The sequence below is a fragment of the Salvelinus alpinus genome, chromosome 8 (genome assembly GCF_045679555.1).
Source record: "Salvelinus alpinus chromosome 8, SLU_Salpinus.1, whole genome shotgun sequence".
Classification (NCBI taxonomy): Eukaryota; Metazoa; Chordata; class Actinopteri; order Salmoniformes; family Salmonidae; genus Salvelinus; species Salvelinus alpinus.
In genome coordinates, this window is record NC_092093.1 from 23459643 (window position 1) to 23485354 (window position 25712).

Consider the following 25712-nt stretch of genomic DNA (forward strand, 5'->3'; position numbering starts at 1 on the left):
TTTACAATGGTGTTTGTTCTTCACTGGTTGCCCTTTTCTTGTGGCAACAGGTCACAAATCTTGCTGCTGTGATGGCACACTGTGGAATTTCACCCAGTAGATATGGGAGTTTATCAAAATTGGATTTGTTTTCGAATTCTTTGTGGATCTGTGTAATCTGAGGGAAATATGTCTCTCTAATATGGTCATACATTGGGCAGGAGGTTAGGAAGTGCAGCTCAGTTTCCACCTAATTTTGTGGGCAGTGAGCACATAGCCTGTCTTCTCTTGAGAGCCATGTCTGCCTACGGCGGCCTTTCTCAATAGCAAGGCTATGCTCACTGAGTCTGTACATAGTCAAAGCTTTCCTTAAGTTTGGGTCAGTCACAGTGGTCAGGTATTCTGCCACTGTGTACTCTCTGTTTAGGGCCAAATAGCATTCTAGTTTGCTCTGTTTTTTTGTTAATTCTTTCCAATGTGTCAAGTAATTATCTTTTTGTTTTCTCATGATTTGGTTGGGTCTAATTGTGCTGTTGTCCTGGGGCTCTGTCTCTCTCTCTCTCTCTCTCTCTCTCTCTCTCTCTCTCTCGCTCTCTCTCTCTCTCTCTCTCTCTCCCTCTCTCTCTCTCCTCTCTCTCTCTCTCTCTCTCTCTCTCTCTCTCTCTCTCTCTCTCTCTCTCTCTCTCTCTCTCTCTCTCTCTCTCAATTCAATTTCAATTCAATTCAAGGGGCTTTATTGGCATGGGAAACATGTGTTAACATTGCCAAAGCAAGTGAGGTAGATAATATACAAAAGTGAAATAAACAATAAAAATTAACAGTAAACATTACACATACAGAAGTTTCAAAACAATAAAGACATTACAAATGTCATATTATATATATACAGTGTTGTAACAATGTACAAATGGTTAAAGCACACAAGTTAAAATAAATAAACATAGATATGGGTTGTATTTACAATGGTGTTTGTTCTTCACTGGTTGCCCTTTTCTTGTGGCAACAGGTCACAAATCTTGCTGCTGTGATGGCACACTGTGGAATTTCACCCAGTAGATATGGGAGTTTATCAAAATTGGATTTGTTTTCGAATTCTTTGTGGATCTGTGTAATCTGAGGGAAATATGTCTCTCTAATATGGTCATACATTGGGCAGGAGGTTAGGAAGTGCAGCTCAGTTTCCACCTAATTTTGTGGGCAGTGAGCACATAGCCTGTCTTCTCTTGAGAGCCATGTCTGCCTACGGCGGCCTTTCTCAATAGCAAGGCTATGCTCACTGAGTCTGTACATAGTCAAAGCTTTCCTTAAGTTTGGGTCAGTCACAGTGGTCAGGTATTCTGCCACTGTGTACTCTCTGTTTAGGGCCAAATAGCATTCTAGTTTGCTCTGTTTTTTTGTTAATTCTTTCCAATGTGTCAAGTAATTATCTTTTTGTTTTCTCATGATTTGGTTGGGTCTAATTGTGCTGTTGTCCTGGGGCTCTGTCTCTCTCTCTCTCTCTCTCTCTCTCTCTCTCTCTCTCTCTCTCTCTCTCTCTCTCTCTCTCTCTCTCGCTCTCTCTCTCTCTCTCTCTCTCTCTCCCTCTCTCTCTCTCCCTCTCTCTCTCTCTCTCTCTCTCTCTCTCTCTCTCTCTCTCTCTCTCTCTCTCTCTCTCTCTCTCTCTCTCTCTCTCTCAATTCAATTTCAATTCAATTCAAGGGGCTTTATTGGCATGGGAAACATGTGTTAACATTGCCAAAGCAAGTGAGGTAGATAATATACAAAAGTGAAATAAACAATAAAAGTTAACAGTAAACATTACACATACAGAAGTTTCAAAACAATAAAGACATTACAAATGTCATATTATATATATACAGTGTTGTAACAATGTACAAATGGTTAAAGCACACAAGTTAAAATAAATAAACATAGATATGGGTTGTATTTACAATGGTGTTTGTTCTTCACTGGTTGCCCTTTTCTTGTGGCAACAGGTCACAAATCTTGCTGCTGTGATGGCACACTGTGGAATTTCACCCAGTAGATATGGGAGTTTATCAAAATTGGATTTGTTTTCGAATTCTTTGTGGATCTGTGTAATCTGAGGGAAATATGTCTCTCTAATATGGTCATACATTGGGCAGGAGGTTAGGAAGTGCAGCTCAGTTTCCACCTCATTTTGTGGGCAGTGAGCACATAGCCTGTCTTCTCTTGAGAGCCATGTCTGCCTACTGCGGCCTTTCTCAATAGCAAGGCTATGCTCACTGAGTCTGTACATAGTCAAAGCTTTCCTTAAGTTTGGGTCAGTCACAGTGGTCAGGTATTCTGCCACTGTGTACTCTCTGTTTAGGGCCAAATAGCATTCTAGTTTGCTCTGTTTTTTTGTTAATTCTTTCCAATGTGTCAAGTAATTATCTTTTTGTTTTCTCATGATTTGGTTGGGTCTAATTGTGCTGTTGTCCTGGGGCTCTGTCTCTCTCTCTCTCTCTCTCTCTCTCTCTCTCTCTCTCTCTCTCTCTCGCTCTCTCTCTCTCTCTCTCTCTCTCCCTCTCTCTCTCTCTCTCTCTCTCTCTCTCTCTCTCTCTCTCTCTCTCTCTCTCTCTCTCTCTCTCTCTCTCTCTCTCAATTCAATTTCAATTCAATTCAAGGGGCTTTATTGGCATGGGAAACATGTGTTAACATTGCCAAAGCAAGTGAGGTAGATAATATACAAAAGTGAAATAAACAATAAAAATTAACAGTAAACATTACACATACAGAAGTTTCAAAACAATAAAGACATTACAAATGTCATATTAGATATATACAGTGTTGTAACAATGTACAAATGGTTAAAGCACACAAGTTAAAATAAATAAACATAGATATGGGTTGTATTTACAATGGTGTTTGTTCTTCACTGGTTGCCCTTTTCTTGTGGCAACAGGTCACAAATCTTGCTGCTGTGATGGCACACTGTGGAATTTCACCCAGTAGATATGGGAGTTTATCAAAATTGGATTTGTTTTCGAATTCTTTGTGGATCTGTGTAATCTGAGGGAAATATGTCTCTCTAATATGGTCATACATTGGGCAGGAGGTTAGGAAGTGCAGCTCAGTTTCCACCTAATTTTGTGGGCAGTGAGCACATAGCCTGTCTTCTCTTGAGAGCCATGTCTGCCTACGGCGGCCTTTCTCAATAGCAAGGCTATGCTCACTGAGTCTGTACATAGTCAAAGCTTTCCTTAAGTTTGGGTCAGTCACAGTGGTCAGGTATTCTGCCACTGTGTACTCTCTGTTTAGGGCCAAATAGCATTCTAGTTTGCTCTGTTTTTTTGTTAATTCTTTCCAATGTGTCAAGTAATTATCTTTTTGTTTTCTCATGATTTGGTTGGGTCTAATTGTGCTGTTGTCCTGGGGCTCTGTCTCTCTGTCTCTCTCTCTCTCTCTCTCTCTCTCTCTCTCTCTCTCTCTCTCTCTCTCTCTCTCTCTCTCTCTCTCTCTCTCTCTCTCTCTCTCTCTCTCTCTCTCTCTCAATTCAATTTCAATTCAATTCAATTCAAGGGGCTTTATTGGCATGGGAAACATGTGTTAACATTGCCAAAGCAAGTGAGGTAGATAATATACAAAAGTGAAATAAACAATAAAAGTTAACAGTAAACATTACACATACAGAAGTTTCAAAACAATAAAGACATTACAAATGTCATATTATATATATACAGTGTTGTAACAATGTACAAATGGTTAAAGCACACAAGTTAAAATAAATAAACATAGATATGGGTTGTATTTACAATGGTGTTTGTTCTTCACTGGTTGCCCTTTTCTTGTGGCAACAGGTCACAAATCTTGCTGCTGTGATGGCACACTGTGGAATTTCACCCAGTAGATATGGGAGTTTATCAAAATTGGATTTGTTTTCGAATTCTTTGTGGATCTGTGTAATCTGAGGGAAATATGTCTCTCTAATATGGTCATACATTGGGCAGGAGGTTAGGAAGTGCAGCTCAGTTTCCACCTCATTTTGTGGGCAGTGAGCACATAGCCTGTCTTCTCTTGAGAGCCATGTCTGCCTACTGCGGCCTTTCTCAATAGCAAGGCTATGCTCACTGAGTCTGTACATAGTCAAAGCTTTCCTTAAGTTTGGGTCAGTCACAGTGGTCAGGTATTCTGCCACTGTGTACTCTCTGTTTAGGGCCAAATAGCATTCTAGTTTGCTCTGTTTTTTTGTTAATTCTTTCCAATGTGTCAAGTAATTATCTTTTTGTTTTCTCATGATTTGGTTTGGTCTAATTGTGCTGTTGTCCTGGGGCTCTCTCTCTCTCTCTCTCTCTCTCTCTCTCTCTCTCTCTCTCTCTCTCTCTCTCTCTCTCTCTCTCTCTCTCTCTCTCTCTCTCTCTCTCTCTCTCTCTCTCTCTCTCTCTCTCTCTCTCTCTCTCTCTCTCTCTCTCTCTCTCTCTCTCTCTCTCATTGGCAGAGGAAGAATATTGAAGAATGGCTGTGTCCCGATTTTTAAAACCCTTCTGGGCCTCTTCTTCTCTCCATGATCACAGGCTGTGGACGTCCCTCCTCACAACCACACTCGATATGGGCGCCAGCTGATGTTAGTGTAGCACCCACTACTACTGTCTCGTAACTGGTCATAAGCTCTCAACTGTTTACCATGGGAGCAAGTCCAGCACGGTTTTTTTTGGTCCCAAAAAATTCTAGTCACCAAAAATGTGTCTTGTGGTGAAGGCAGATGAAGATAAAGTGTGACAGCCAATCATCCACCATTTCTCTTTTACTATCTGATGCGTAGACAAGGCATGCCTTGGTAAGAACAACGCTGGGTGCCCGCCAGGATATCTTCTCTGAAGTGTGTGTGTGTCATCAGAGTAAACCAGTTCAAGGGTCAGAGACGGAGAGTATAGAGTTGTTGGCAGTCTAGGGGTGCTCTGGCCCTGTGTCTGTGACTGAGCTGCTCTGGCCCTGTGTCTGTGACTGAGCTGCTCTGGCCCTGTGTCTGTGACTGAGCTGCTCTGGCCCTGTGTCTGTGACTGAGCTGCTCTGGCCCTGTGTCTGTGACTGAGCTGCTCTGGCCCTGTGTCTGTGACTGAGCTGCTCTGGCCCTGTGTCTGTGACTGAGCTGCTCTGGCCCTGTGTCTGTGACTGAGCTGCTCTGGCCCTGTGTCTGTGACTGAGCTGCTCTGGCCCTGTGTCTGTGACTGAGCTGCTCTGGCCCTGTGTCTGTGACTGAGCTGCTCTGGCCCTGTGTCTGTGACTGAGCTGCTCTGGCCCTGTGTCTGTGACTGAGCTGCTCTGGCCCTGTGTCTGTGACTGAGCTGCTCTGGCCCTGTGTCTGTGACTGAGCTGCTCTGGCCCTGTGTCTGTGACTGAGCTGCTCTGGCCCTGTGTCTGTGACTGAGCTGCTCTGGCACTGTGTCTGTGACTGAGCTGCTCTGGAACTGTGTCTGTGACTGAGCTGCTCTGGCACTGTGTCTGTGTGTCTGGGACTGAGCTGTTCTGGCACTGTGTCTGTGTGTCTGGGACTGAGCTCCACACTGTGTCTGTGTGTCTGGGACTGAGCTGCTCTGGCAGTGTGTCTGTGTGTCTGGGACTGAGCTGCTCTGGCAGTGTGTCTGTGTGTCTGGGACTGAGCTGCTCTGGCACTGTGTCTGTGTGTCTGGGACTGAGCTCCACACTGTGTCTGTGTTTCTGGGACTGACCTCCACACTGTGTCTGTGTGTCTGGGACTGAGCTGCTCTGGCACTGTGTCTGTGTGTCTGGGACTGAGCTGTTCTGGCACTGTGTCTGTGTGTCTGGGACTGAGCTGCTCTGGCACTGTGTCTGTGTGTCTGGGACTGAGCTGCTCTGGCACTGTGTCTGTGTGTCTGGGACTGAGCTCCACACTGTGTCTGTGTGTCTGGGACTGAGCTGCTCTGGCAGTGTGTCTGTGTGTCTGGGACTGAGCTGCTCTGGCACTGTGTCTGTGTGTCTGGGACTGAGCTGCTCTGGCACTGTGTCTGTGTGTCTGGGACTGAGCTGCTCTGGCACTGTGTCTGTGTGTCTGGGACTGAGCTGCTCTGGCACTGTGTCTGTGTGTCTGGGACTGAGCTGCTCTGGCACTGTGTCTGTGTGTCTGGGACTGAGCTGCTCTGGCACTGTGTCTGTGTGTCTGGGACTGAGCTCCACACTGTGTCTGTGTGTCTGGGACTGAGCTGCTCTGGCAGTGTGTCTGTGTGTCTGGAACTGAGCTGCTCTGGCAGTAGGCTGATCAGTCAGACAGACCTGGTCAGAAGACAACACCACTATCAGTCTCGTACACTGGTCACTCTTACAGCTACAGTACACATATGATTCATAGCCAAATAACGTACAACAAAAGCATGTGTTTGTGTGCGTGTTCACATGACTGTGTCCATGCGTGTTTGTTTGTGAGTAAAGAGGGAGTGGGGCTGATGGAAAATGTAAGAAGTCTACCACAGGAATGTCTCAATAACTCATGCATTAGGGCCGAGACCTGGGTGAGAAACTGACAGTGTTCTTTCACTGACACCTACTGTACACACACAGCAGGACACAGAGCGGCGGGACACAGAGCGGCGGGACACAGAGCGGCGGGACACAGAGCGGCGGGACACAGAGCGGGAGACAGAGCGTCGGGACACAGAGTGGCGGGACACAGAGCGGGAGACAGAGCGGGACACAGAGCGGCGGGACACAGAGCGGCGGGACACAGAGCGGGACACAGAGCGGCGGGACACAGAGCGGCGGGACACAGAGCGGCGGGACACAGATCGGGACACAGAGCGGGACACATAGCGGGACACAGAGCGGCGGGACACAGAGCGGCGGGACACAGATCGGGACACAGAGCGGCGGGACACAGAGCGGCGGGACACAGAGCGGGACACAGAACGGCGGGACACAGAGCGGCGGGACACAGATCGGGACACAGAACGGCGGGACACAGAGCGTCGGGACACAGAGCGGCGGGACACAGAGCGGCGGGACACAGAGCGGCGGGACACAGAGCGGCGGGACACAGAGCGGCGGGACACAGAGCGGCGGGACACCGAGCGGGACACAGAGCGGGACACAGAGCGGCGGGACACAGAGCGGCGGGACACAGAGCGGGACACAGAACGGCGGGACACAGAGCGGTGGGACACAGAGCGGTGGGACACAGAGCGGCGGGACACAGATCGGCGGGACACAGAGCGGCGGGACACAGAGCGGCGGGACACAGATCGGCGGGACACAGAGCGGCGGGACACAGAGCGGGACACAGAACGGCGGGACACAGAGCGGCGGGACACAGAACGGTGGGACACAGAGCGGCGGGACACAGATCGGGACACAGAACGGCGGGACACAGAGCGTCGGGACACAGAGCGGCGGGACACAGAGCGTCGGGACACAGAGCGGCGGGACACAGATCGGCGGGACACAGAGCGGCGGGACACAGAGCGGCGGGACACAGAGCGGCGGGACACAGAGCGGCGGGACACAGAGCGTCGGGACACAGAGCGGCGGGACACAGAGCGGCGGGACACAGAGCGGCGGGACACAGAGCGGCGGGACACAGAGCGGCGGGACACAGAGCGGCGGGACACAGAGCGGGACACAGAGCGGTGGGACACAGAGCGGCGGGACACAGATCGGGACACAGAACGGCGGGACACAGAGCGGCGGGACACAGATCGGGACACAGAACGGCGGGACACAGAGCGGCGGGACACAGAGCGGCGGGACACAGAGCGGCGGGACACAGATCGGGACACAGAACGGCGGGACACAGAGCGGGACACAGAGCGGCGGGACACAGAGCGGCGGGACACAGATCGGCGGGACACAGAGCGGCGGGACACAGAGCGGCGGGACACAGAGCGGAGGGACACAGAACGGCGGGACACAGAGCGGCGGGACACAGAGCGGCGGGACACAGAGCGGGACACAGAGCGGCGGGACACAGAGCGGCGGGACACAGAACGGCGGGACAGAGCGGCGGGACACAGAGTGGCGGGACACAGAGCGTCGGGACACAGAGAGGCGGGACACAGAGCGGCGGGACACAGAGCGGCGGGACACAGAGCGTCGGGACACAGAGCGTCGGGACACAGAGCGGCGGGACACAGAACGGCGGGACACAGAGCGGCGGGACACAGAGCGGCGGGACAGAGCGGCGGGACACAGAACGGCGGGACAGAGCGGCGGTACACAGAGCGTCGGGACACAGAGCGGGAGACAGACACTCTCAGGTGAGCCAGCAGCAGCTCCCCTTTACTGTAGGAGGGGCCCTCTATATACTTTAATAAGGCACATGCTCCGGTAATCCTGGGACACAGCCAAGCTGAATTACCCAGTTAGACTCAGCCACAATGACATTCACTTCACTGTGTGTTTGCTAATGTGGCTGGCTCAAAGTGTGTTATGGTTATTGTGAGGGCCTCTGACAACGCACTGGTGTGTGTGTTCTATACTTTTTGATTATGTAACACAGTTGGTATGTAACTAACTCGGGATGTCTGTGTGTTTGTGTATGTACTGTATGTGCGTGCATGTGTGTGTGTCTACCATCAAACATGCTTGATTGGAGGAGCAGAAAGGGGCATTCCTATTGCATGTTAGCTGACTCCATCTCTATACAGATTACACCAATCAAGACCACCACTAAAAAAACTGCATGAATTCCCTTTTGAACCTTACTTAAATGGGACCTCCACTCAATAAAACACACACAAATCACAGAAATGAAAATAAAACGAAAGCAGTAAATGCCATTAGAAAAGCCTGAGACAACCAATATCACCACAGAGTATTGAGTTCTAGATAGTTCCGGTCTCTAACTAACCGTCAGATTTGGTCTAACTCAGTCAAGTCTGTCATTGAGTTCTAGATAGTTCCGGGTTGAGAGCAATGGAGGAATGGGAGAATGGAGAAATGGAGGGATGACAACAGCCCACAAGGGGCAAACGCTTCGTTACTCTTCCTTTGCATGCCACACCATGTACCCTGTGTCTTCAACGAGTAGACCTGTGATTTCTATTGTAGAACTGTTACAAGGAACTCTTTCAGGACTTCATACATTCAATACCGTAGGGCTATAACTAACACAGATTTATTATTACTATTACTACAGTATATGCTGAGCCTCACCTGATCATTTTTCTCAAATATGTCATTATGGTAAGAAGAAAAAGTGTTTGATGTTCCAGCATCTAAATCAGTTGAAACGAAGGCACTCATGCAGAGTCAAAAACATTGTAAATCTATATAATCCATATCATCTGAAACCTTCCAATTAAGACTGAATTGTTTATCAATTTCCTTTTGTAGAATGTTCGAGAATGAGACATCTCATGTATAACTGTTCCATCTATTCTAAATCGTTTTTCAATAACGTGCCTTATTGCCAGAGAATAATGGAAGCATTACACAACCATCCTGACGATGAAACAGATGGCGACAAGGAAGGACTGTGTACAATCTAGTAATTCAGTCATCCAGTCATTTACTGTTGAGGTCAGAATGATCCTCATACTACATTAATATCCTGGACCATTAGCATTCAAACCAACACACTGATGCTGCTAACGGAACGAAGAAGAGCTGTTGGACCAGATATGAAAGATGGAAAAAGAGATTCTACAATAAAGGAGCAGTCTCACCAGGTATCTCTCGTCACCTTTCATCCCTGGTGTTCGGATGAGGTGATTCTGCTCCCCCCTCCAGTCCCCGAAACGTCGGAAGAAGTAGTTGGAGAGGAAACGGTTAATGGGGTCCCGTATGATGTTGATGTAGACGGGCTGCTCTATCCTGAACCTGACAGACAGAGGGACAGATGGATGGACACATATTTGTACAGGGTACATAGTACAGTTCTTCACAGTGGGGCAGTATTGGGGCCTAGTTGATAAGGAGATGGGCAAATGACTTACACTAAGTGTACAAAACATTAGGAACACCTTCCTAATATTCATTGCACCTCTTTTTTCCCTGAGAACAGCCTCAATTCGTCGGGGAATGGGCAAGGTATCGAAAGCTTTCCACAGGGATGCTTGCCCATGTTGACTCCAATGATTCCCACCGTTGTGTCAAGTTGGCTGGATGTCCATTGGGTGGTGGACCATTCTTGATACACACAGGAAACTGTTGAGCGTGAAAAACCCAACAGTGTTGCAGTTCTTGACAGACTCAAACCGGGAAGCATGGCACCTACTACAATACCCCGTTCAAAGGCACCTCAATCACTTCTTCACCCTCTGATTGGCACACACAATCCATGTCTCCTCCCCCTCCTCTACACCAAGGTTCCCCAACTGGCGGGCCGCGGGTGATTTTATTTGGCCCCCCAACTTTGGGCTTATTGCGGTCAATTTGCTGTCTACAAATGATTTGTACATTAAATCAAATGTCAAGACTTTTCTGAAAATGTAAACCTAGCAAGGTGGTTCTGATTAAAACATTGTCCAGTCATAGCTATAACAGTGAAACTCCACTGTTTCAGGTGGTTCTGTGTGCCATTGAGACCTTAGCATCATAGATGGATGGATGGTGCCAGTTGTCATACGTGGTGTGCTCTGCTGTAGTTACCGGGTGAAGTTGAGAAAGTGGACATGTCTGGTGTACAGGAAAGGCTGGGGGATGTTGCTGATGTTCCTCATAAGGTCCACCTGAAAGACACACATCAAGAGAAATGACTGTACAAGTCTATACTTGTATCAAAGACAGTATGTCTCCCCAGGATGGAACCAGAACCAAATATAAAGTTCATTTAGAACCATTTTCACTAAACCCTTTTGTGCCTTAACAGGCGATGATGGAATATCTGTAATTAATGACACATTAATTTCACATGTTCTTCAGCAGAGAAATCGATTAAGAGGTTGTGGAGACCCCCTGTCCACTGTGCCAGAACCTGACAACATCATCATGTTGGAGACCCCCTGTTCACTGTGTCAGAACCTGACAACATCATCATGTTGGAGACCCCCTGTCCACTGTGCCAGAACCTGACAACATCATCATGTTGGAGACCCCCTGTCCACTGTGTCAGAACCTGACAACATCATCATGTTGGAGACCCCATGTCCACTGTGTCAGAACCTGACAACATCATCATGTTGGAGACCCCCTGTCCACTGTGCCAGAACCTGACAACATCATCATGTTGGAGACCCCCTGTCCACTGTGTCAGAACCTGACAACATCATCATGTTGGAGACCCCCTGTCCACTGTGTCAGAACCTGACAACATCATCATGTTGGAGACCACCTGTCCACTGGGTCAGAACCTGACAACATCATCATGTTGGAGACCCCCCTTCCACTGTATCAGAACCTGACAACATCATCATGTTGGAGACCCCTGTCCACTGTGTCAGAACCTGACAACATCATCATGTTGGAGACCCCCTGTCCACTGTGTCAGAACCTGACAACATCATCATGTTGGAGACCCCTGTCCACTGTGTCAGAACCTGACAACATCATCATGTTGGAGACCCCCTGTCCACTGTGTCAGAACCTGACAACATCATCATGTTGGAGACCCCCTGTCCACTGTGTCAGAACCTGACAACATCATCATGTTGGAGACCCCTGTCCACTGTGTCAGAACCTGACAACATCATCATGTTGGAGACCCCTGTCCACTGTGTCAGAACCTGACAACATCATCATGTTGGAGACCCCCTGTCCACTGTGTCAGAACCTGACAACATCATCATGTTGGAGACCCCCTGTCCACTGTGTCAGAACCTGACAACATCATCATGTTGGAGACCCCCTGTCCACTGTGTCAGAACCTGACAACATCATCATGTTGGAGACCCCCTGTCCACTGTGTCAGAACCTGACAACATCATCATGTTGGAGACCCCCTGTCCACTGTGTCAGAACCTGACAACATCATCATGTTGGAGACCCACCTGTCCACTGTGTCAGAACCTGACAACATCATCATGTTGGAGACCCCCTGTCCACTGTGCCAGAACCTGACAACATCATCATGTTGGAGACCCCCCGTCCACTGTGTCAGAACCTGACAACATCATCATGTTGGAGACCCCCCGTCCACTGTGTCAGAACCTGACAACATCATCATGTTGGAGACCCCCCGTGCACTGTGTCAGAACCTGACAACATCATCATGTTGGAGACCCCCCGTCCACTGTGTCAGAACCTGACAACATCATCATGTTGGAGACGCCCTGTCCACTGTGCCAGAACCTGACAACATCATCATGTTGGAGACCACCTGTCCACTGGGTCAGAACCTGACAACATCATCATGTTGGAGACCCCCCGTCCACTGTGTCAGAACCTGACAACATCATCATGTTGTAGACCACCTGTCCACTGGGTCAGAACCTGACGTCATACAGGCTGGAGCGAGATCCCCAATCCCCTCATCTCCCATTATTACATTAATGATAGCAGCTAAACCACACCACATGTTATGTTATCCCTCAGTGGGTCTCCCTGTTGATAAAGCCCATCTGTATATCTGGTTCTAGTGTGCTGGTGATAGCCAGGACTTTCTGAAAACGACATCTACCCAAAACACTGTCCTCAGGTTTCATTCTGTGAAACGACTAGCAGAGAAAACCAATTGGAACAATGAAATGTTCGCACTGTGTACTGTTCATATCATATGTAAAACATGATAATTTACAGTTTTGTGTTCCATATCATCCCAGCCTAGGTGGATGTTCTTCACCTCGGTGGTTCCCCAGGTCTGCATCAAGAGACAGGTTCGGACCTGTACCCCAGGTGAGCTCCATGGTGGGGGTCACACCTGGCCCTGACCCCTGGGGGTGGAGATGGGACAGGTGGGACAGGGAAATGAAGGTGGGGTGGCTAACAACCCTCTAAATACTGAAGGCTGACCCTGTCATAACCTTGGCTGAGGTCACCAGCATTACTCAATAAACTGAAGGAAAAACATGGAGGCCTTGATATCTATTGCGACTTGTTATATAGCCATTTGTTATCTAGTGTGATAGCATTATGGTTCATATGCCTACAATCAACAGTTATAAATCTTTTGGGACATATTTTGACACTGTGTTTGGAATGAAATGCTGCTGCTCCATAAACATCAATGAGAAACTGTGATGTCACTCCTAGTCTGTTTGGACAGGCTATCTGAGGCCCCAGTCACACGAGAATTTGACAGCCCCTCCTCTCTCTCTCTCTCTCTCACACTCTCTCTCCATACAGAAAAAGCTACATTCTGCTGACTTGCAGACCAATTAGCCCAAAGCTTATACCCCCCACTACACCCCATCACCTCTCCCTGCACCCTAAACATGTTTTGGTTGATTTAATGGGTATAGGGAAGGCCAAACACACACACACACACACACACACACACTCACACACACACACGCACACACACACACACACACAACCCCCCTCTCATTCATGAAGGGAGGTGAGTAGAGGAAGAAAGGGGAGAGGAAGAAAGACAAAGAGGAGGATAGTCTGGGATTCCAGAAATATTTGATGCCCCCCCCCTCTCTTCCTGATTGAAGGCTGTGCCTTATAGGCTTCCTGGTTGGGCTCCGCAGACAACTGGGACTGGGCTAGTGTAAACATACTAAACTTTTCTGCTATTGCTACTGCATATGTCCCTCAACACACCCCACCCCCACCCCCACCCCCCTCACCTCTCCACCTCACCCCTCCACACCCCCCTCACTTCTCCCTTAAAACCTTCCACCTATTTAAAGTCTGCTACTCCAAGCCGGGACGGACCATTTCAATGTTTTAATATCCGTGGTAGCTAGTATTCAGGAACATGGGGTCCATGGCAGAGCTGCGTTTGTTTGCTGTGTAACATATTTGGTGAGAGAGAGAACATAGCACCACACAGCAACACAGAGAAACTCACAGAAAAGCTGTGTTGCTATTTCTGACCAAGCTAAAATAAAGCCATCTCTCTCTCTCAGGTCTTGTAGTCTGGCTATAGAGAGAGACAGACAGGTCACTATAAGATGTGGGTACATAGGGCTCCACAGGGCTCCAAAGGGTAGGGGACCTTAACCTGTTTGGCTACCCTGGCTGGGACACTCGGTTCTGGGCAAATGCATTAGCAGGCCACTGGCTGAGCCAAAGGATAATGGTCCAACACTCTAGTCCCCAGCCAGACTGGAGCTAAGGAGACCAGCATCTCTAAACTTAGACAGCATGCATCTGGATCTGCATAAGTCAACACACACACACGCACAGCTACTCTAAGAGGACGTGTTAGTGGACCATAGACAGAGGTGTTCTCTCTCTCTCTCTCTCTCTCTCTCTCTCTCTCTCTCTCTCTCTCTCTCTCTCTCTCTCTCTCTCTCTCTCTCTCTCTCTCTCTCTCTCTCTCTCTCTCTCTCTCTCTCTCTCTCTCTCTCTCTCTCTCTCTCTCTCTCAATTCAATTCAATTCAATTCAATTGACTTTATTGACATGGCAAGTTATTATTACTTACATTGTCAAAGTATACATATCGAAAAATTTAAATAAAATATATATGTATATATATACACAAAATATATATATATTTATATATAAATAAATGGTGGTACTAACAGCAATAATAATAGTAGTAGTGGACATGGGATTACCATTAATAACAGCTACAACAACAATATTAATCAGAACAACAATACATTAAAGCAACAGTAGTAGACCAGTCTCAACATGACTGAGAAGACACATGACCTGGTACGAAAGACAAAACAAAACTAAGCTAAATGGGAAATATTATCAACATTACTTTGCATTTTTCACTGGCTGTCCCTCAGGCTGTGGCAGGAGGACACATATTTGGCTGCCAAAACTGCACATTTTGGCTTTTCACCCAATAAATATTTGAATTTTTCTTCATCTTTTATAGTTTCAAATTCTTTGTATTGAATTATAATTTTGGGAAAGAAATATGCTCTTAGGTCTGAGTATTTGTCACAGTGTAGTAGGAAATGCACTTCTGTCTCTACCTCTCCCCTGGAGCAGAGTGAGCACAGCCTGTCCTCTCTGGGCAGCCAGGTTTGTCTGTGACGACCGGTCTCTATAGCCAGACTGTGCTCACTGAGTCTGTACCTAGTCAATGTTTTCCTCAGTTTTCTATCAGTCACAGTGGTCAGATAGTCTGCCACCATGTACTGTCTGTTTAGAGCCAAATAGCATTGAAGTTTACTTTGATTTTTTGTGGTGTCTTTCCAATAGGTTATATATTTTTCTTTTTGTTTTGTGATGATTTGGTTGGGCCAGATTTTCTGAGGGCTGTCCCGAGGCTCTGTGGGGTTGGTTTGGGTTGGTGAACTGAGCCTCAGAACCAGCTGGCTGAGGGGACTCTTCTCTGGTTTCATCTCTTGACATTGTAGAGCTGTGTGATGGAATGTTTTAGGGTCACTTGTTTTTAGATGGTTGTAAAATTTGATGGCTCTTTTTTCTATTCGAATGAGGAGGGGATATTGGCCCAATTCTGCCCTACATGCGTTATTTGGAGTTTTTCTTTGTACTTGCAATACAGTCTTGCAAAACTCTGCATGCAATACTTCAATTGGATGTTTGTCCCATTTAGTAAATTCATTATTAGAGAGTGGACCCCATACCTCACTGCCATATAGAGCAATTGGTTCTATAACTGATTGAAAAATTTTGAGCCAGATTCTAATTGGAATTTCAATTTTGATGTTCCTTTTAATGGCATAGAATGCTCTTCTTGCTTTGTCTCTCAGCTCATTCACAGCCATGTGAAAGCTACCTGTGTTGCTGATATTTAGTCCTAGATATGTGTAGTTTTTGGTGTGTTCTAATAGAACTGTGTCCAAATAGAATTTATATTTGTCATCCTTATTTCCGGACCTTTTTTGGAATATCATTATATTTGTTTTTTTTAGGTTAACGGTCAGAGCCCAAGTCTGACAGAACCTGTGAAGATGATCTAGGTGTTGCTGTAACCCCTCTTTAGTGGGAGACAGCAGCACCAGGTCATCTGCGTACAGCAGACACTTGATTTCAGTGTTGTGTAGGGTGATACCAGGTGCTGCCGATTCTTCTAATGTTTTTGCCAATTCATTAATGTAGATGTTAAATAATGTTGGACTTATTGGGCAGCCCTGTTTCACTCCCCGCCCCTGAGAGAATAAGTCTGTTTGCTTGTTGCCAATTTTAACCGCACATTTGTTTTTAGTGTACATTGATTTAATAAAATCATATGTTTTCCCTCCAATACCACTTTCTATTAGTTTATAAAAAAGACCTTCGTGCCAAATTGAATCAAATGCTTTCTTGAAATCTACAAAACACGAGTAGATTTTGCCTTTGTTTTGGTTAACTTGTTTATCAATTAGAGTGTGGAGGGTGTAAATGTGGTCAGTTGTACGATAATTTTTTAGAAATCCAATCTGGCTTCTGCTCAGGACGTTGTGTTCGTCAAGGAAATGATGTAGTCTGCTATTTATAATACTGCAGAGAATTTTCCCCAAGTTGCTGTTAACGCATATTCCTCTGTAATTATTTGGGTCAAATTTGTCTCCATTTTTATAGATTGGTGTGATCAGTCCCTGGTTCCAAATATCGGGGAAAATACCTGCAGTGAGGATAATGTTGAAGAGTTTGAGTATAGCCAATTTGAATTTGTGGTCTGTATATTTGATCATTTCATTTAAGATCCCATCAGCACCACAGGCCTTTTTGGGTTGGAGATTGCATATTTTTTCCAATAATTCTTCTTCTGTAATTGGGGTATCCACAGGATTCTGATAGTCTTTGACTGCTAATTCAAGGATTTGTAATTTTTCTTGTATATCTTTTTGTTCTGGGCTCTTTGTTATATTGCTGTAGAGGTTTGCAAAGTGATTTCTCCACATATCCCCATTTTGGATAGCCAACTCCTCATGATGAGGTTTGTTTAATTTATTCCAATTCTCCCAGAAGTGGTTTGATTCTATGGATTCCTCAATTCCATCCAGCTGATTTCTAATGTGCTGTTCCTTTTTTGTTCTTAGGGTGCGTTTGTATTGCTTCAGTGTTTCCCCATATTGAAGGCGTATATTTTTGTTGTCTGGTTCTCTGTGTTTTTGATTAGATATATTTCTCAATGACTTTCTTAGATTTTTGCAATCATTATCAAACCATTTTTCATTATCTGTTATTTTTGGTTTGCTCTTATGCTTCTTTAGATTAGCCAAGGAGGCTAATTTGTCAAATATAAAGTTTATGTTCCTAACGGCCAAATTTACACCTTCATTGCTGAAGGAGAATGTTAAGGCTAAAAAGTTGTCCAGGAGAGATTGTATTTTTTGGCTACTAATTGCTTTTTGGTAGATGTCTGTACTGTTTGCACTCCATCTATAGGCTTGTTTAGTACCATGTAGTTTATTGGGCCATGATGCTTCTTGGTTGGGTTCTGCTCTTCTCAGATACACTGTGATTTTACTGTGGTCTGAGAGAGGTGTTAGTGGGCTGACTGTGAAGGCTCTGAGAGATTCTGGGTTTAGGTCGGTGAGGAAGTAGTCTACAGTGCTGCTGCCAAGGGATGAGCTGTATGTGTACCTACCAAAAGAGTCTCCTCTCAGCCTGCCATTGACTATGTACAGACCCAGTGTTCGACAGAGCCTCAGGAGCTGTAATCCATTTTTGTTTTTCACTTTGTCATAGTTGTTTCTGTGGGGGTATGTGGGGAGGGAAAGGTTATTGCTTCCTGGTAGGTGTTTATCCCCATGACTGTTAATAGTGTCTTGTTCTTCTGCTATTCTAGCATTCAGGTCTCCACAGACCAGTACGTTGCCTTGGGCCTGAAAGTGACTAATCTCTCCCTCTAGAATGGAGAAGCTCTCTTCGTTGAAGTAGGGTGACTCTGAGGGGGGAATGTATGTGGCACAGAGGAAGACGTTTTTATCTGTCAAGATAGCCTCCTTGTTGATTTTTAACCAGATAAAGAATTCTCCTGTTTTGATCAATTCGATTGAATTAATTAGTTCAGATTTATACCATATTAGCATTCCCCCTGAGTCTCTGCCCTGTTTGATTCCTTTTAATTTAGTGGATGGTATGATTATCTCCCTATAACCTAGTGGACAGCCAGTGGAAACATCACCTCTGCACCATGTTTCCTGTAGTACTACAATATCAACATCATCAATTTCTTTCAGGAAGTCTGGGTTTCTGCTCTTTAGCCCAAAAGCAGAGGACTTCAATCCTTGTATATTCCAACATGCAACGTAAAAAGACTTCATAACTTTTTTTTTCTCTTTTCCTTACCTTTCAAAATGAGACAAACACTCACAATCCAAGAAGAACCATTAAAATAGGATTTTTCAATTAAAGTAAACTCTTATTTTGCAAATGTGATTTGTTTATCATTTAAGATAGAATTTGTGTCATGCCACTTGGGTGGATGTAGTGTGAGAATGGTGGAGTTCTTGTGCTCATCTTACCATGACCCTCGGCCCATCACATGTGAGCATAGTAGACTCAGCATTTGTTTAATGTCACTCATTTGGTTGGTGGGGGCTGGGCCAGTTGCTCCTCTCACAGCCTGTGCGTAGCTCTGCCTGCTGGGCTGTGGCTCCTCCAGGTGTGGGTCTGCGGTGGGGAGGAGGGGGGTGGTAGGCCTCATCTGGGTGGCTCTGAAGCTGGGCTGGGGTGGTCTGTGCTGCGCTGGCTGTGGTGGGCATTGAGGTTGGTGGTGCTGTGGTCGTGGCTGGGGGGTCCAGGGTGCTGGTCCGGGATGTTGTCTCGGTGATCTCGGCGGGGTGGAGATTGCTCCGCTGTTCCTGGGTGGAGAGGTCGGGCTGCGGTTTAGAGCGACGTCCTTGAGAGTCTTGGCAAGGATGGGGACTGTCTCCCTGTACAGGTGAACATGGTCATAGAGACAGTCCAGATCGAGGGTGGGATGGTGGGCCAGGTGTACATTGGGTCGCAGGGCACAGTCCCGGGAGAGGCTGGCGTTTATTCTTTGGATTGTGGCAGGGTGGAAGTCCCTCCTCTGTAGAAGGGTTGACACTATGATTCTTGAGTTGGGGAAGATTGCGGAGGCCTTCTCAATCACTCCCCGTAGTGAAGTCGCCACCCTCTCCTGCTGAGCACGCAGGTCGTTGCTTCCGGTATGTATGATTATGTGGCTTGGCGACCCGAGATGGTTCTTATCAAGCAGCTCCATGGCACTTTGCGTTGTTGGGCACCACACCTTTCTCGTTTTGTGTCTAGGGAAAAGTTTCTTCTCCTGAACATACTTCCCATTTGAGTCCATTAACAGGACGATGTCAGCCAGTGTTTCTTCTGGACTGGGGGGGGCAGAGGGGGGGCTGGTGGGTGTTGGAGCTGGGGTGTGGCTGGTCTGTGTGGGTGCCACTGTCAGTGGGAGGCTGTTCTGTGGGTTGGGGAGGAGGGGTGCAGCAGCCAGGGCTGGGGAAGTCTGGCTGGTTGAGCTGGGCTCCTCTGCTGTGTGAGGGCAGGTCATAGGGTGGTGATCTATCTGCTCCTGCAGCCTGTCCTCTGCTCTCTTTCTCTCCTGCAGCTCCTCTCTTAGTGCGGTCAGCTCCTTATTGCTGCTCTGCCTGTCTTTTTGGAGCTCTCTCACCTCCTTTGTTAGATCAGCCAGCTCTCTCTTGAGTCCGTCTCTCTCTTGCTGAACCTCTTTCAGCTGTGTTGCAAGGCTGCTGTCCTGCTCTGTCCTCACCTTGGTTAGGAGCTCCTCTAAGGTGTGGTTGTCTGGTTGCTGTTTGCTCACGCTCTCCCTGAGCAGGACCACCTCCCCCTCCAGTTTGGTGAACTCATCCCTCATGGCAGCCATGGTGGTGAGGAGGGCCTGAGCCTGCTCTGCACTGAGGGGGTCGCTCTCCTCCTGGGGCGTGTCCTCCACTATGGTGGGAAGAGAGGTGCTGGATGTGCCTTTTTGGGTGGGGAGGGTAGGGGTGAGGGTGGTGCTGGTGGAGTTTGTCTTGTGGGAGGGCATGTCACTGGTGGTGTCCTTCTCTCTCTCCGCTCTCTCCTTAATGGTCTGAAAGTCTGTTTCAAACAGCCTGATGTTACCTTGCACCATGACAGTCCCAGTCTTGTAGAGGTTGATTGTTATCATGGTGCTGTCAGGGTCGTCTGTCTCTTTGATTTTCAGCTTCCACCCATTACAGATTCCCTCTTTCTTTATGCATGGGTAGTGAGAGCAGACTGCTGAGCGCCATGCATTTGGCTGGTCAGTGAGGAAGATGAGATTACTCACGTCACCGTTTTTGTAGAGGTCTGCAAAAAGGGTTTCTGGCCTCTTCTCTAGTAGTTTCTGTTTGAAAGCTTTCCTCATTGTGTCATTTTTGACCTTTTTTGGGTAGAGAATGGATTCTGCGCTGAGGGGGAGTGTGGACATGGTGTCTGTGCGCTCTGCTACTACCGCTACTGCTGCGCTGTTCTGCTGCCCCGTTGCCATGGCAACCGATTTGTTCGTCTGCTGTTCGCGCTACTTTCAAAAAACAGCAAAAATAGTGAAAAATCCTCACACAAAAGACTGAAGATATGTTTACAGTTAGTCCGTGCTCCTTTTTGGTTTACTCACTCAGTTTGGTCGTTTGATGTAGTTGTATTAACTGACCTTGCTAGGTTTGTTCTAGCTCGTTTCTTATGGCTAGCTTGTTAGTCTGCTGGCTGGGTCTTTGTTGTGTAGCTAGCTAGCTAGACTCAAAACTTCTTAACTTGAGGCGCAAAGTTACTTTTTTTTCTATTCTGAATGTATAGAGTTGTTGTTCATCACTTCTTGTCTGGAATTCTTCTTCGATTAGAGTGTTTATCTCATTCTAAAAACCAAAAAAATCAAATATATAAGGAGCTCATGTTGAGCATCTCTCTCTCTCTCTCTCTCTCTCTCTCTGTCTCTCTCCCTCTTTTTGCAGATAGGGGGAGATCGCGAACGTCAGGTCTTCCCAGTATGAAAATGTGATGCGAGGGGTAGGTCACGTTCTGAATACTGTTTTCTATTTTCTATTTTACAATGTGTACAAATTTGCTGTACGTTACTGATTTTATACATGTGTAATATAATATAATTTGATTATAATAACAAATTATAATATTATACATGTGATTTTATACATGTGTAACAGATGTATAGTGTACTCTCCATGCGTTGTGTTTTAAAATAATAAATCACTTCGGCCAGTGGTCCCAGTTGAGCATCATTTATTTCTGCTGTGGTTAAATGGGAAACAGCACGTTAGTTGTGCAGGACTTAACAGTGATGATGGCTGTCGATGGCAAAATCCCTCGCATCACATTTTCATACTGGGTGAACAAAATACAAAAATACAATACAAAATATAACATGTGTAAATACCTGTGGTTAAATGGGAAACAGCACGTTAGTTGTGCAGGACTTAACAGTGATGATGGCTGTCGATGGCAAAATCTGTAGCATGAAGACAACTGTGTTAGCCGTGGCTTATGTGACCATGACATCGGTGTATGCTAGCTAACACAATTATTTACAGCAATCATATGCCAAAGCACATCCCAGAAAGCCCCTCAATCCCTAACAGGTACCATATAACCACACATGTATAAAATCAGTAACGTACAGCAAATTTGTACACATTGTAAAATAGAAAATAGAAAACAGTATTCAGAACGTGACCTACCCCTCGCATCACATTTTCATACTGGGAAGACCTGACGTTCGCGATCTCCCCCTATCTGCAAGCGGGGCCAATCACAACACCCCTTATTGTCATCAGAGTTGAACTAACCAATAAGAATGCTTGAACATCAAATACACATTTCTTTAGAGGCAAGTGGAAACATAACCAACCCTGTTACATTCTCCCCTGCTGAATTACACTTGCATACTACAAAGAAACTAAATGAGGTATGCAATACCTTGCAATACATATGTCACCAAATATTCCAGTGCAAAGACTATTCTCTAAAGAGAATTAGGGGAATTCAAAGACCCCGTAGGAAAACATGCCTGTTACATGTTCAGTACACTCAGTGACAATAAGAACCTCAGACAGAAAAAAAAAAAACCTTGGCCTACATGACCCCTGACCCATTACCTCTATAGGGTCTCTCTCTCTCTCTCTCTCTCTCTCTCTCTCTCTCTCTCTCTCTCTCTCTCTCTCTCTCTCTCTCTCTCTCTCTCTCTCTCTCTCTCTCTCTTCGGAGTGCATGCTGGGAGTGAGTCGTCAAGCAGGAGTGATTGTGAGAGCGACTGGATTTCTTTTCACTCTATTGGGTGTTGGTATGTAAATATATATATATTGATTAGGTTAGTTGGTTTAAGGGTATTTTTTCTAAATATTAATAAGAAAGTATAGGGGTGGTGGGATAGTTTGAGGTTGTTTGTTTGTCGCGAGGGCACAACCAGCGGGTGGGGCGGGTTGGAATGGCCACTCGTGGAGGTTTGGAGTATGAAAAACTTAGTCGAAGGAATGGAGTGAAGATTCCAGCCGCGGCTGGCTGTTCAGTAGAAGAATGTAGTCTTGCGGTGGGTGCTATCATTGGGTATGATAGCATCAAATCAGCCTCAAGGATGAATAGCGCTGTAGTGATATTCTTAGATTCTATTGAAAAGGTGAATAAAATAGTCGAGACGGGTGTGGTGTTGCGGGAAACACAGACGCAGGTATTTCCGCTTATGAATCCGGCGAAAAAAGTGATACTTTCTAACGTGCCACCTTTTGTTAGAGATGAAGTGCTGGAGCGAGAGTTAGCGCGTCATGGTCAAATCGTATCTACAATAAAGAAGGTTCTTTTTGGATGCAAATCTCCGTTGCTGAAACATGTCGTGTCTCATAGGAGGCAAGTGCATATGATCTTAAAAAAGGACGTAGATGAACTGAATTTAGCGTTCAGTTTTAAGATTGATGGATTTGATTATGTATTTTACGCTTCGACTGAATCAATGAAATGTTTTGGTTGTGGAAGAGAGGGGCATTTGGTGCGCAGTTGTCCCGAGAATGAGCGCGCTGAGACCGGTAGTAGTTATAGTGCTGGTGCAAATAACGCACCACCGCGAAGGGATGAAAATGCTAAGGGTGCAGGGGAAGGGAGAAGGTGGGCAGATGTGGTTGGAAAAGTAGGAGAAGAAGGCATTGTGGATAAGGTGGAAATTGTGGTAGATCAGAACAAAGAGGGAGGGGAAACAGGTGGTGAGATTGCGACTGCCGTCGCTGAGGTGGTGCTGGAAAATGAAATTGAAGGGCAAGAGGAGATTGAAATAACGGAAAAAGAAGCAGATGTTTTCAAAATACCTAGGAGTAAAAGGAAGAACGTAAGGGGGGGTGAAGGGTCTAGTTCTAAGAGAAAGGTAGAGAGTGATAAATCAGTTGAAGATGAACAAGTGGTAGAGATGGTAGAGTTTTCTTCTGGGGAGGATAGCGAGAGTGAGTCTTCTGACGCGTCACAACAATGTAGCGAGACAAATGAGATAGAAGGGAGATATGGAATTGAGAAGATACGTCAATTTCTGAAGTTGACAAAAGGGAAGAAATATATGCAGGATTACAAAGTAACTGATTTTTTCCCTGAAAGTGAATTGTTTATTGAATCAGCAAAGTTTCTGATGTCAAAAATTACAGGAGGAGGGTTGAAAAGCCCTGAAATTGCTAGACTCAAGAAAGTGGTCACGAGAGTGATAAGTGATGTAAATTCGAAAGAAAATGAAAGAGTTCAGTTGCAGTTTTAACTCTGTAAAGAGATGTGGTGGCTGTATCATCATCTGTATATTTTTTTCATCCATGAGCAGTTTTAAGATTTCTTCTTTAAACGTAAATGGGGCAAGAGATGGTAAAAAAAGAGCCATGGTGTATGAGTTAATTAGGGGAAAGGGAAGTGACATAATTTTTCTACAAGAAACGCATAGTAATTTGGAAAATGAAGTCATGTGGCAAAAGGAGTGGGGTGGGACAGTGGTGTGTAGTCATAAAAACTCAAAAAGTGGGGGGGTGGCTATTTTGTTCTCAAAAGGGTTTTTGCCTTTGTCTTATGAGATTGAGGAGATAGTTGAGGGGAGGTTATTAAAAGTCAGAGCAAGGTATGAAAACATCACTATGTGTCTGATAAATGTATATGCCCCAGTGGTGACAGTTGAGAGGGTATGTTTTTTAGAGACATTATCAAATACCATTGAGAAATGTAATAAAGAGGATTATTTATTTATTGCTGGGGATTTCAACTGCACAGTCAGCGATTTAGATAGAAATCACCAAGAACCTCATATAGCCTCAAGGACTCTTTTAAAACGCCTTATTGTAACACATGAATTGTGTGATATTTGGCGGAGTCAAAATGGAGGAACAAGGCAGTACACCTGGGCGCATGTGAGAGAGAACATCATTTCTATGGCTAGGTTAGATAGGTTTTATTGTTTTGAGCATCAATCTCAGGTTTGTAAATCAAATGTGATAACCCCAGTGGGATTTTCTGATCATTGTTTAATAACAGAGGTGGTGTTCATTAATGATGTAAAACCCAAAAGTGCATACTGGCATTTTAATACAACTTTATTGAGTGATGCTCATTTCAGGAAATGTTTCAGTTTTTTGTGGGAGAGGTGGAGGTCTCAAAAGGCCAGTTTTATATCACTTCAACAGTGGTGGGATATAGGGAAAATCCAGATTCAACAATTCTGTAATCAATACACGAGGAATGTCACCAAGGATATCACCGGATCAATGAAAGCCTTAGAGGTTGAAATAGTGGAACTCATGACGTTGGTTGAGACCACAGGAGATCGAGGCCATACTCAGGCCCTCAAGAAGAGAAAAGCTGCATTGGCAGACCTGCTGGGTATCAGAGCACAGTGGGCATTGGTGAGAAGTAAGTTTCAGGGAATATCTGAAATGGATGCCTCATCCAAGTTTTTCTTTGGTTTAGAGAAAAAGAATGGACAAAGAAAAATTATTCATTGTCTCAAATCAGCTGTTGGACAAGAGCTCACTAGCCCGAGTGAAATTAGAAAGAGGGCAGTAGAGTTCTATGCTGAGCTCTATAAGTGTGAGTACAAAGAGGATAAAACAGTGACACAACAGTTCTTTGATGGGCTCCCAAAGGTGGCTGCAGAAGCTCAGGTTGAGCTGGAGCAACCGTTGTCTTTGCAGGAGTTATACACTGCATTAAAAGGCATGGAAAATGGAAGGGCACCAGGCATTGATGGGCTTCCCGTTGACTTTTTTAAGTCTTTTTGGGCTATGTTGGGAGAAGATTGGCTAGCAGTAGTTAATGATAGTTTAACCGGAGGGTTACTACCAATAAGCTGCAGAAGGGCTGTCCTCACCCTATTGCCCAAAAAGGGTGACCCTAGGGAGGTGAAGAACTGGAGGCCGGTGGCTTTATTGTGCACTGATTATAAGATATTGTCAAAGGCTTTGTCCAACAGGCTGAGGGAGGTGATGGGGCAAATCATACATACGGACCAGTCCTACTGTGTTCCTGGCAGGCAGATAGGGGATAACATTTCTCTGATTCGTGATTTTTTGGACGTCTCTAAGGCTATTGGGTTGGATGCTGGTCTAATTTCAATTGATCAGGAAAAGGCATTTGACCGAGTTGAACATAAATATTTATGGCACACGCTTGAGGCGTTTGGGTTCAGCTCGGGTTTTATTGCCATGATAAAGGTGATATATGGTGACATTGAAAGTGTATTGAAAGTTAACGGTGGTTTGAGTGCTCCTTTTAAAGTGTGTAGAGGTATTCGGCAGGGATGTTCTTTGTCAGGGATGTTGTATGCCATTGCTATAGAGCCACTACTAAATAGCATTAGAAGTCGCATTGAAGGGGTGTACCTTTCAGAGGATATTCCTC

General features: G+C 45.8%; 1 protein-coding gene across 1 annotated transcript in view; it reads right to left on the bottom strand.

Moving 5' to 3' along the window:
- The window catches only part of LOC139582751 (uronyl 2-sulfotransferase-like), a 201961-nt gene that overhangs the window by 16475 nt on the left and 159774 nt on the right, over window positions 1–25712 (bottom strand). The window contains exons 4-5 of the mRNA XM_071413043.1: window positions 10522–10601; window positions 9597–9750 (exon numbers count right to left, since the gene is read on the bottom strand). Coding sequence (XP_071269144.1) covers window positions 9597–9750; window positions 10522–10601 — 234 coding nt within the window. The remainder of the gene's footprint in view (window positions 1–9596; window positions 9751–10521; window positions 10602–25712) is intronic.